Here is a 12,945-nt window from a genome sequence, read left to right on the forward strand (position 1 = left end):
TGAAAATAACTAAGTTAAGTGAGTTTGTAACTTTATAATAATTTTCACTGGAACATTTAAACCCCTTTCTTTGTTTAAAATAAAAAGGGCTTTGTTATTTTCCTTTCTTTAAGGAAGTCTAAAACAAGAGGGTTTTCATACATGAGCATTCTGTACTTGCTTGTTTTTTATTGAGAATAAGCAGAAATTCCTTTATAAATCAGAATGACCTTCTGACTCCAGTTTTTTAACTTACTCTATGGCTGAATAAGACAGTTCCATCTAACACTAAATTCTAAAAGAATTAGTATGAATATCCTCCTCACTTAAATATCAAGATATTGATAAAAGAAAATTTCCATCCTTTAATTCTGATTTAATACTTGAAATTTAGAAAATATGGACACTGGAAATTGTGTGGCTATCCCAATAAATTAACTTTAGTGTAAGGCACCCTGCTTAGTTTCATGGTGATTAATCTGTTTCTATTGCCTGCTGAGCACATGCTGTCTAGTAATCGCAGAGGTACAACAATTGACCCGTTCATGGATGTGCTGGCTCTGTAGCCGGGTGCTGATATGCAGGTCCCATCTGGTAACTGTAATGGACTGTCAGGATTTCAGGCTGCTCAGCTCCTACCAGAACTCTGACCAGAACTCCCTCTATGTTTCCAATTCTAAAGGAAACTCTGAAAGTCATATTGCAATAAATACTCTTTGAGTGCTTACTCTGTGTAAAATACAGGTTCTCAGGATGGTAGGAAGAAGTAAATCCCTTGCCCCTGAACCTGAGTGGTCACTAAACTTTACTGTCTTTAAGAATCTAATGAACACCATGAACAATATTCATTACAGAATTTTGAAATCCATCCACAATAGCAATTAGACCATAAATTCACATTACTTGTGGAATTCTTAGAATTTATTTCATTTGAATGTTCCAATAGTTTTTCTCTTTCTTTCATGCAATGCATATTCATGCATTTCCTATATATTTCTAGCACCCTTCTACATGTGGGGAATATAGTGGATCATAAAACATATTGGGCCTCTGTTCTTATTTTGTCTGAAATTTGAGGAAAGGGAGTTAATGAAGAAGAAAGAAGGAAACAAAAAATATCACTTATTGTTCAAAAACCTGGAGTTATTGCTAGAAAAGTACTCAGATTAGTTACCGGAGAAGGTCGTTTGGGGGAGATAATACTAAACTTGGTGCCTGCTTATAAGAATGGATTATCAAGGGGAGGTCAAATGTGTTTCAGGTAAAATGAGCTCTACTTGGACAATAATAGTGAACAGGCAGTGTTAGTTGGCACGGGGTAAGGGATCCCTAAATACTAAGTGTATATTTTTACAAATAGGTCTTAACTGGGTAGAGATTATAATCTGAGATTTATGGCTGAACTACTGAGACAGCCACCTAAAATCAAAAGCCAACAAGTGGCAAAACAGGGAATCAGACCCAGGTCTTCTAATTCTGCTGTTTCATTGATCATTTACACCTAGAACATGGTCCCAAACTAAACTTATTAGTTAAAAAAAAAAGAAAAAAAGAAATGCCAGTGGATGTGATAAGCACAAGTGTTAGTAAGACAGAAATGGTCAAAGATGGCTCAAATGCAAAAGAGTATTTTGAGATGATTCCAGAAAAAGAAAAGGAGAGATAATTGTTACCCAAGATTTCATGAAGGAAGCTACTGTGGGCAGATCAGAGCACTGTGGACTGCATACCTGAAACTCTGTCTTCTGTACAGAAGGATATTTTCTTGGAAAACTGGTAGCCTTACTTTTATATGTAAGTCTGAAAACAAAAAGGCAAAAACTTGAACTTCCCATCAGCAATAATTTCTACTCAGTTCCATTATTCAAGGTTTACCTTTGATATTCCTGTCCTTAGTTTTCAGTTTTTTTCTCTGAACTCAGACCTCCTCCCTTTCCATGTGCTTGGTTGGAGCCTGGTTAGTCATTGCTACATTAGTAATTCAAAACCTTGATCATGTAGCATTTAGAGCAACATTTTCCCAAATTCTTTATAATTGTGCAAACAGTTATATTCTGTTCTTTGATAGAGATGGCCCTGTTTCTGGAGTTCTGAATTGTTGTCTTTAATTAGGTTTTATGAATAAGTTGCAACTTCCTCTTGGGTGTTCTATTCAGTTGTTGTAGCATCTCTGAATTAGGCCAAATGGCATTTGATTGTCCTTGCACTTGCTAACTTGAGTCTGTTAAATTGCTTTTCCAAAGATAAAACAAAGAGTAGATGTAATTAGAATTTTCTTTTGATGTTGTTATAAAGTCTTATCATTATTTGAATGTTTCTGTGACTTGCCTAACAGTAAATGATTAAAATAAATTGTGTGACACTTTTCCTTACTAAATGATAACTGTTAATGAATTACATAAATTGTGAATAAAAACAGTTAATGAATAATATAAATTGTGAATGAAACAACAATTTTTAGGGTCATTGCAGTCTTTTATTTGTAAGTTCCTCCTATTTTTTTCCCCAAAATTGAAGTAAAAATGCTTCAAAATACAAACAAAAAAATATTGCTTTGGATTTGGATAAAGATAAGCAAGTAAAATGAAAACTAGATCACAGATTATATTTTAAATCCATGCAGAAAAATTATTATAAATCTTTTTTAATGGGTTTAAAATATAACTTTATGATATACAAAATGTTTAAAATATAACATTTTGAACATAAGCAAATAGATCTAAGAAGGCACTAAATATTTTTCCTTTCATTAGAATGATCTTTTTCCATATTATTAATCTATGTTCTATAATTCTAAAAGAAAAATTATGTATACACATGAAAAATATGTATGTATATTCTTTTAGAACTTTCTAATACACACACATACACACACACTCTTATATTTTTGGATGTTAATATTTGTGCCTTCTAGTGTATCCTGAAAAAATTATTTGAAAATTATCAATTGTGAAAAATATAAAGGCTTGCATAAACATACTAAAATGGTTGTTCATAAATTATAAAATATGGGTGATGGTTGTACTTTCTTTACAATGTTAACTGTAAATTATTACTTCTAAATGTGGAGAGCTTTATAAAATTCTGTTCTGTTTCCCAGTTTTCTGTTGTCAAATGTATCTATAAGAATTACCATTCAGATTAAAAACAACTTGCACAATTCTAATTGTTTAACATTGGTTTAATTAGTAGTTACACTCTGGATAATTAAGCTGGAAGTGATTCTTGGGCTCATCAAACTCCACAGAAAAGATCTCTGTTTGATTTTTCTGCCCTGCTTGTGGATGGAGAGCAATAATGTGCTTTCTACATATTAGCAATCCTTAATATAAAAGATGTAAGGTCTTAAAGATCACAGCCCACTAAAATGACAGCTTTAAATTCTGTAGGGTACTTCATACAAGGTTAGTTAAGAACTAATATTTCATGAGAATGTTTCAGGACAATTAAAATAGGGCAATTACACAAGTGACTGCTTCTGGTATGGCTCTTTGTTACTTGACAGAAAAAAATATCAGTGAATGAATTTCTAGGGAGCCATCATCTTTGAGATGATATGGCATATATGCTGTGTTTTATTCTGCTTAATGCAACTTTTAATATGTTGAGATATGTTTTAAGGCACTAAAATGCAAGAGCATACACAATTAGAATAGAAAATGTGGGTAATGGAATGCTCTGTCATGTGTGTTTGTGTGTATACCACATTAGATGTCTCTTCAAAAATTATTGAAACACAAAACTGTGACTTGAACATATTTTTGCCAACTCTATATAACTACCTATGTAAGTACTTTTTTTTCCCCTTTGATTTGTATTTAGATTGAATCTAGGATTATTCTGTATCTTTAAAGTCTTTTACTAATTAAGAATCAAAAGAAATATTTTTGCAAAACCTTTATTCTAATGACTAAATAATAAGTAAAAGAAAATCCCACCATATTCATAATTAAAATAATATCTCTTAATCATTGGCACAACTACAATGGTATTTTTTTCTTCTTTCTCAGTTAACTGAGAAAGAAGAAAGAGTCTGAAAAAAAATTATATATATATATATATGTATGTTTATCTGTAGGTGGTTATTATTTAAATTGATTCTGCTTATGATTTCTAAGTTCTTAATGGTATTATATTAAAATAAGCCAATATGCACTCTCAATCTTCATTTTGAAGGCTTCAGTAATTCTTTAATTAGAAAAATTTTCTTTGTACCAGTATCTTAGAAACCTTGTGCCATTACACATATGTTCAAGGACAGTTTCCATTAATATCAGGGATCTAGATATTATAGCATTGAAAGTGAATGATGAAAAATAAAAGAACATTTTGGAGAAAATCTATTATATAAACAGAGATTAGAAGATCTAGAAAAAAATGAGTTCTGGAGTCCCGCAAATTGTCAGTGCTTACACATCTCTGTTTGACATTTATCTACTTATCAAAAAGCAGATTCTCTGAAGCTTGTAATTAGTTTATTGCTCCACCAACTAGGATGATACAACTCAGCAAAATGTACAACAGAAACATTAAAACTTCTTTTAGAGACTTGTGTTTCTTTAGAAAGAAGAAAAAATGTGCAATTGGTATTTTAGTGTCAGATCTCTAAGACAAACTAGGGTTGAAACTATTAAACTAAACTGAACTATCACACTAGAGTTGAAACTATTAAAAGCCAGTAATGTGAACAATGATACGAAAGTGGGGCCTGAGAAGAACTGTTTACCACTGAGTGTTCCTGAGTGCTCCCTGGCAATGGCTGCTCCCTGTGTGCTCTCTTCCCTCCCTCCAGCTCCCATGGAAATGGAGCTGCTGTTTATTGAACTGTTTTCCTGACTCAGATCTGAGTGCCTCAATCTCACGCTTTGCCTGGCATGGTGGCAATTTTTTAATTAGAAAAATTTTCTTTGTACCGGTATCTTAGAATCCTTGTGCCATTACACACATGACACACATTAGACACATTACACACACAATCATAGCTACGTGTCTAATGAACAGTAACTATTCCATGTTAACTTTGAAACATTTTAGATCCCATAAAAGACGTCAAGATTGCCTCCATGCTTTGTCCTTAACTTCTTCCATTTAGAGACAGCAATGAATATTTTCAAACTCAGTTTTGGAGACAATATTTATTTCATAATTTACTTTAACTCAATCACCCAGTATGCTTGTTTGAAGTAAAAATAGAACACTGTGATGCTCTTTATGCATTTTAAGACCCATTTACCTGGTGAGAAAGAGTTCTGTAATTTCCTTTATTCTATAGTATTAATAACAATAAGATCTGTGACCCTGAACAAATATATATGTTTTTATATGTATATAACCTATATATAAATTTATGTAAATATGTATATGTAAATTTAGGATATGTATACATACATATCCTAAATTTATTTCTGAAATATGATTAAATCTGACCATATTTAAATGACTCAGAGATATATTAATCTAGACTAGAAATCAAATGAAATAAGTCAAGGATTAAACCAATTGACAGATCACAGATATGAGTTATGTGAATTATTTTCTGTCCAGTGATATAAAGCTATGTTCTGCTAAATAATCTGCTTCTAATATTAATTCATCATTTATTTAAAAATCTTATTACTTTGATTTTATTTGTCTATTATTACATTTTGGGATGCTATTTCCTCTTCCTTCCTCAGGCATAAAAGCCCAAATTTTTATTATAAAGATAATATTATACAAACATTGGTGATTCCTAAATTCTTTGTTAATTTCAGGTTTAGTAAGTCTCTTTCAATGTATTGACAGAGGTTTTTTTTTTTCTTTTCTTCATCTATTAAAACATTTTCTGTTAACTTTGGTGAAAAACATAATAAAAGTCTGTCAGGAACTTGTGGCGTGTACATTATAGGCAACTCAGAACTTGATTTTCTTGTTTCTTCTTGCCTATAGCTATCAGAACTTTTCTTTCTACAGACTAAATCACTCTTTGAACCTTACTAAAAAATTTCTAAACTTTTCTTTTTAAAAATGAAGGATAAAAGCTCTTTTTGATAATTCAAGACTGTTATGCATAATTAAAAGCTACCAACCAAGATGGTTGGTGCCTTTGACCTTAATCATTTGCCCAAATAACATTTTGTAAGGACTGAGACTCCCAGTTCAGAAGACAGACAGAATACATGTTGGATTATGGCTATATCACAAAATAGTTTTCTGTCCTTTGACATGTTTTTTAGTGGCTGGGTGACCAAGTTTCTGACTTAATATTGAGAATAAGTATGAATATTTCATAAGGTCATTTTGAAATTTAAATAAGATAATACTTTTAAAATATTTAGTTTAGTGACAGATGTGTCTGAGCCCCATGCTTGTTAAATACTGTCAACAAATTCACACTCGTCCTTGGTTTGGAGTGATAACTTTCGCGTGTGACACAGAGCTATTTCCAACACCTCATCACACATGTTCATTATGCACCATCATTCATAGTAAACACAGAGACGGGGTAAACAAAGCCTATAATTCTAGTGTGAAACTCTGTTGACATTATTATGAGAACTTTTTCCCCTTGAGCATAATTTATCAATTATTGTATACATTAAAAGAGAAACAAGAAACAAGATTGATAAATAAAAAAAATTGGGGGCTGGGGATGTGGCTCATGTGGTAACAAGCTCGCCTGGCATGCACAGGGCTGGGTTCGACCCTCAGCATCACATAAAAATAAAATAAAAAGATGTTGTGTCCATTGAAAACTAAAATAAATAAATAAATATTAAAAAATTCTCTCTCTCTCTCCTCTCTCTTAAAAAAAATGATTGTTCTACATAATTCTCTTTTAATAACATTTTTAAGGGGGCTTTGAAAAATACTTAAATTTCAAAATTCTCACATTGACTCATGATTAATATCCATTCTTTAGTATCACACATTTACTTCTTTAATCAAAATTATAGGTTAGAGTGCTGGAGATATTCAGATTCTGACACACCTTGAAATGTTTTACAGATTTATTGGCCAGCCACAAAGGAGAGAGTGGAATTATGTAAATTAGCTGGGAAGGATGCCAATGTAAGTATGAAATTTTATAATTATCTTTGTTAAACTGATATGATAGTAAATATTTACACTTACTTTTATTGAAATAATGACATAAGTGTATTATTCATTTATTTACATAGTAGAAATTTAACCCAGTAACATTCTACCACTGGGCTACTTCCCCTGCATCCCCCCCCCCCGTTTTTTTTTTTTTTTTTTGAGAAAGGGTCCCACTAAGTTGCTTTGGACCTTGCTAAATTGCTGAGGCTTGCCTTCAACTTGGAATCTTCCTGCCTCAGCCTACAGAGTTCCTGGCATTACAGGTTTTGGCCACAATATTCAATTAAGTGTCTTTGTGTTTTCTTTTTTCTTTTGTACCAGGGATTGAATCCAGGGAAGCTTTACCACTGAGCCACATCCCCAGCACTTTTTATGTTTTTTTTTTTGTTGTTGTTGTTGTTGTTGTTTTTGAGACAAGGTTTGCTAAGTTGCTTAGAACCTTGCAAAGTTGCTGAGGCTGGCTTTGAACTTGAGATCCTTCTGCTTCAGCCTTCTTAGCTGCTGGGTTACAGCTGTTCACTACCACACCTGGCTAAGTGTATTATTTTTAAGATAATAAACTAATATTCTCTATAAAGATTGATGTAATATAAAATATTTCTACCTTACCAAAAGCACTGATGCTGTTTATAAAAATCCAGAAATTTAGGAGTTTGTGGCTCAGCAGTAAAGTGCTTGCCTAGCAGGCATGAGGCACTGGGTTCAATCCTCAGCACCACATTAAAAACAAATAATAAAAAAAAGGTGCTCATCTACAACTTAAAAACAATTTTAAAAATACAGAAATTTAGAAATGTTATACTTTCTAATGTATCTTCAACATTATTATTTTTATCACAAAAATATTAGAAGCTATTAAAAAACAAATAATCAGCAAACATTGTATTTCAAGGAATGTGTTTTTTTTTAAAAAATGTATGTAAACATACAAGTATCAGACATTTAATATCATGAATATATAATTGATTAACTTTATTTGAACTGAAATTAAATTTACAGCATATAGAAGATATTTATATTGTGACAGAGATAACAAGCAAAATTGATGGAAGAAAAATGAGTTGAGAATGAATGACACAGGATTCTGGCATAAGAACTAGAAATAACCGTACTCTAAAAATTTACTTAATAATTATTACATGGAATAACTCATAAAAGATAATTATATGTTCTTAATATAAACTTCTAGCTTAAACCACCCTAAGAACAAGAACAAAACCCTGTTCAGGAGTCACCCTGTTCATTGTCAGTGCAGTCTTGCCTGGCTTGCTTTACGCTGTGCAGTTGTCCTGTGTGCTCCCTCACTGAGTCACCTGTTTTACCTCCACATTGATTGACTCCTGTCCTCATCTGCATGCTCTAGTTCAGGCCAGATACTCTGTGTTTTGCTTTGATTTCTTGCACTGTGTGGACGAGGAGAATTATTCTTTTTAGGTAAAATTAATCACCACCTGAATGTAACTCCAGATGGGAAGAGGTTCCAATGTAGGACAGAAACATGGACATCTTGAAGTTTCTTCTGCAACATCCTTTAATGTTACCTTAACCACAATAACACAAGGATCTCAAGTGGAGCTTGGCTTTCATATTTAATAAAAAGCAAACTGTTTGTTATATGAAAGCAAAATTAGATTTAAAAATTATTAATGTGATAGACATACAACAATAGGGTATTTGATGTCTAGTGAATTGAGGAGATGCTCAGAAAATTATGATTGTCAGACAACAAGCTGGTTCACCATTTGCTCATTTGTTTAGTCAACAAACAATTTTAAGGAGCCTGAATGTATGTACAACTATATATCATCTATGTATGTATATATATGAAATTGATAAGGTAGCTATCCTCAAGAGTCTTTCTACTGAAGGACACAGATAGCCTCAAATGTCTATACATTCATACCTAGAAACAGTACTAGAAAACAGAGTGATCAAACCAAAACAAAACCCATACTTCTACGTGATTTTGTATTAACATGATATGAAATATGATCTATTCAGGCACATTAATGTAAACAGAAATATATCAGGGATTGTTAGCCTCAAATGCAATGGGAGACAGTTTTACTTTCATTTTTACCAGAAAAGAAAGAAATTAAACTTTTCAAGACTATATTCTTCTTTATCCCATGACTTCAATGCAGAGACATTGTTCACTCTTATTACATAGCAAGTGCTGGTTCTATAAAAGCATCATTTCTTTATTGAATTTATGAAGGAAAGAATGCTTTGGTTATGAGAGTTTTCAAAATTATTTGTGGAATGAATAGTAGAAGCATGGTGTAACCATTGTGAATAGTTTTATAACTTGTGTTTCACCAATATTGAGTATTTGATAAAAACTCAAGAAGGAAAGGGATGTTTTCAATTTTCCCCAATAAACTAATGTGTATTTTCTGTTCAGTTAGATGAGGAACAAACACCCAAGGTCAAACAACTAGTAAAGTTTTAAACTGTGACAGTGTTCTCATTTCAACATGCACACTAGGTCCATTTACATAGTAACTGCATGGCCCCTCTTATTAAGTTAAAGCAGAGAGTGATGAGCTTTTCTGAAAGCGGTATCCTTGAGTATGTATGACTCAGTACACTGAATGAATTCATCCAACTCAGTTCTGTTTGTGAGCTAGTGCTTACCCTTACCTTTAAGCACTTCTGCTAAAACAGGATTAGAAATCTGGGAAGCTTTCCTCTTTTCACAAATCCTTTAAAATCTGATGTTGATTCATGAAGACACAAGTCTTTATCTCTTCATTTTTAATTTGTCATTCTATTTTAGAGTTCCTGACAATGGCTAACACTGTCACAGCACTTACCATATTCAAAGTACTGCTTTCAGTACCTTATGTTTCTAATCTCATTTAATCCTTAAAACAACACTATATGTTATGCTTTATTATTATTCCATTTTCTCCAGATGAGAAAACTAAAGCCAGGGAAATGAAATCACTTGCCCAATATCACACAGCTGGTAAATATAGAGCCAGGAATTGAATCCAGAAGTCTGGCTGCACAGACTATGCTCCTACTTTACACTATAAATCTACATACAGGATCTGAAACCTCTCTCTCTCAAATAATTTCTCTCTCTAATATCACCATGATACAGGTCCTCATTTCGAACAGTATTGCACAGATGTTGACTAACAGAAAACTAAGACAAGGCTGTGATTTTATGGACATCTTTTATTACTGTTGGCACTACCCTCTCTCCTTCCTTCTCTCTAGTAATTTTTACCTACTTCCCAAGAGTGCGTTTAGGATTAACAAGTGTTTGGAAAGACTGTCCCTTAACACAAAGGTACTATATAACTGCTAAATAGTGAATTATTTACTACAATGAAGTTTAGCTAATTGGGATGGGGAGGCAGTGGAAGATGAAAAAACAAAAGGGAACTATTCCACATTCTTTAACATGGTCCCACAGTTGAATCCAGGGAGAAGAAGGAGAGACAGAAAAATATTTGGCAGAATTTTGCTTCTATTAGAAGAAGGTTATTCAAAAAAAAATCAATAAAGAAATATCTTTAGTCCTGACTGTACGACTTGGGTTAAACCGCTCAGTCCAGGCAAAAGAAAGGACAGAGCTAGGAGAGCCTGGCTCTGCTTGTCAGCTCAGCTTCAGAGAAGTGCACAGGCTAGCTGTGGAGAGATATTACAGAGATGGGTGACCTGCCAGCTCCAATGTTCTGTGGTTATATTTCATTTTTTTGTTTTAGTTTTTCAGAAAATCTGAAAACAAAACACAATATTTATTTTAGAAAGTTTGCAAATTATATACAAAGGGGGGAAAAAGTCACTTGTAAATACTGTCTCCCCCATAAACACTACCCAGAGATAGCTGGTGACATGTTGGTATTTATTCTTCTATCTTATCTATTTACTGTTTTGCAGAATGAAATCATTGTATACATAGTCCCTGAAAACGTTTTTTTCCACTTTGCAGACTACCATGAGCATTTTCCCATGTCGTTAAATTCCTTTTTATAACACCACTTTTAATAGCTGCACTGCATTCCATTATGCACTAGTTCATCAATCCTCTATTGTTAGAATTCTGGTGCATATCCAGTTTTTATTATTGCAAATGATACTGCATATGAAAATTCTTAAATATAAACACTGAGAAGATCTTTGATAATCAAGTGGACTTTTATTAGTTAAAGACATAAAAGTTTTACACACATATTGCTAAATTTCCCTCCAGAAAGTTTATGTCTCATGTGTTCTAACCAGCAGTATATGATTTTGAGAGGGTATATTTTTTCATACTCTTGCTATTATTGGATACTGAGCAAATGAATATTTATTACAAATATATAAAAACATATATTGAATCTTTGACAACAAAAGGAAAAATATTTTCAGTTTTAGATTGAAATCCTTTTATACTACAAATACTAATTATTTTATATACTTAGAAAAAGTATTTTAAATATTATATCCCTTTTGTTTATTTTTCCTTACTGATTATTTAGATTTTTTAAAAACATAGATATATCTATGTTTTTAAAAAATATACACATGTATATGCTAGTGTATGTGTGTTTGTGTGTGTGTATGTGTATGTGTGTGTGTAATAAAGCATATAACTAATATGTTTTCCACTCATGGAAAAATATTATTTAGCAGTTTTCTTTTATGAGGACTAGACTTTCAATATTTAAAAAGTCTTTTTCTTTTAAATATTTCCTTTACTTTTTAAAAAATGACCAATTATTCCTCTGTAAAAATGTTCACTGTTACATCTTCCATTTTTAAGAAAGAAATTGTGATATTTGAACTTTTATACAGTTATTTTAAAATGCTGACAATTTATTAAAATGTTTAAACATTCTGAGAACTAACCAGCTATCTCTGCATACAGGATCATGTCTGAGAATAGCATCCAATTAATGATCCAACAAGGTTCAATGATCACAATATTCTACAAAAATGTTAAAAATAAAAACATACTTTAAGAGATTTTGGTCATGTAACTCAATAGTAAAGTGATTGCCTAGTATGCATTATGCCCTAACACCACGAAATATATATATATTTTACATTTATATTATATATATTTTTTAAAGAGAGAGAGATAGAGAGAGAGAGAGATTTTTAATATTTACTTTTTAAGTTTCGGTGGACACAACATCTTTATTTGTACATGGTGCTGAGGATTGAACCCTGGCCGCACGCATGCCAGGCGAGCATGCTACCGCTTGAGCCACATCCCCAGCCAAATTTATATTATATTATAAAATTTAAAACATATATATTTTACATATATATTATATATGTGAGTGCATACATACACATATATAAAGAGAAAGAGAGATTCTTTTTATTTTTAACTGTATAAACCTATATTGGATTTAACTAGACTCCCTGTAAGTCTCGAGAATTGCAGGTACTTCTGTTTGCTAATATCTTTTTTGATAACTGAGGAGAAACTAAAATTCTAAATGTTCATACATTGACCACTTGTTTCTGCAAATATTAATTTAGCTTTATATTAATTTTATTAATGTTACATATAAAAATGCATACAACATATTAAATATACAACATTAAAACATGTAGTGTTACTTCAGAGAATTTAAATATTAATGCATGGTTTTGATCCTCTCTCTCCTCTTCAACAAATGGGGTGGTATGAGTAGAAAGGAGAGAATAGGTAGGAAGAATAAGAAAGATACAAGTTTAATACTTTTCCAAAGCTGAATATATTGCTTTCTAGATTGTTTGGTTACATGCAGCTATTGTGGGCAATAGCTAACAAATTAGCTAGCTTTCAGGGAAAGTTATAAAAGCTGATTCTCAAAAGTTATCTTTCTTCATGCCTCAGAGAATTACCTTACCATTAATAGCCATGCAAGTTGCTAAATGAATTAAATAAAGTTA

The 12,945-nt window shown here is 32.0% G+C and overlaps 1 protein-coding gene across 2 annotated transcripts in view; it reads left to right on the plus strand.

Annotated features, from left to right (window-relative positions):
• Sema3d (semaphorin 3D) overlaps window positions 1-12,945 on the plus strand; it is a 183,786-nt gene that overhangs the window by 94,317 nt on the left and 76,524 nt on the right. For both annotated transcript variants that reach the window (XM_078040126.1, XM_078040127.1), the window contains one exon: window positions 6,967-7,029. In XM_078040126.1, coding sequence (XP_077896252.1) covers window positions 6,967-7,029 — 63 coding nt within the window. The remainder of the gene's footprint in view (window positions 1-6,966; window positions 7,030-12,945) is intronic.

The sequence above is a fragment of the Ictidomys tridecemlineatus genome, chromosome 2 (assembly GCF_052094955.1).
Source record: "Ictidomys tridecemlineatus isolate mIctTri1 chromosome 2, mIctTri1.hap1, whole genome shotgun sequence".
Lineage (NCBI taxonomy): Eukaryota > Metazoa > Chordata > Mammalia > Rodentia > Sciuridae > Ictidomys > Ictidomys tridecemlineatus.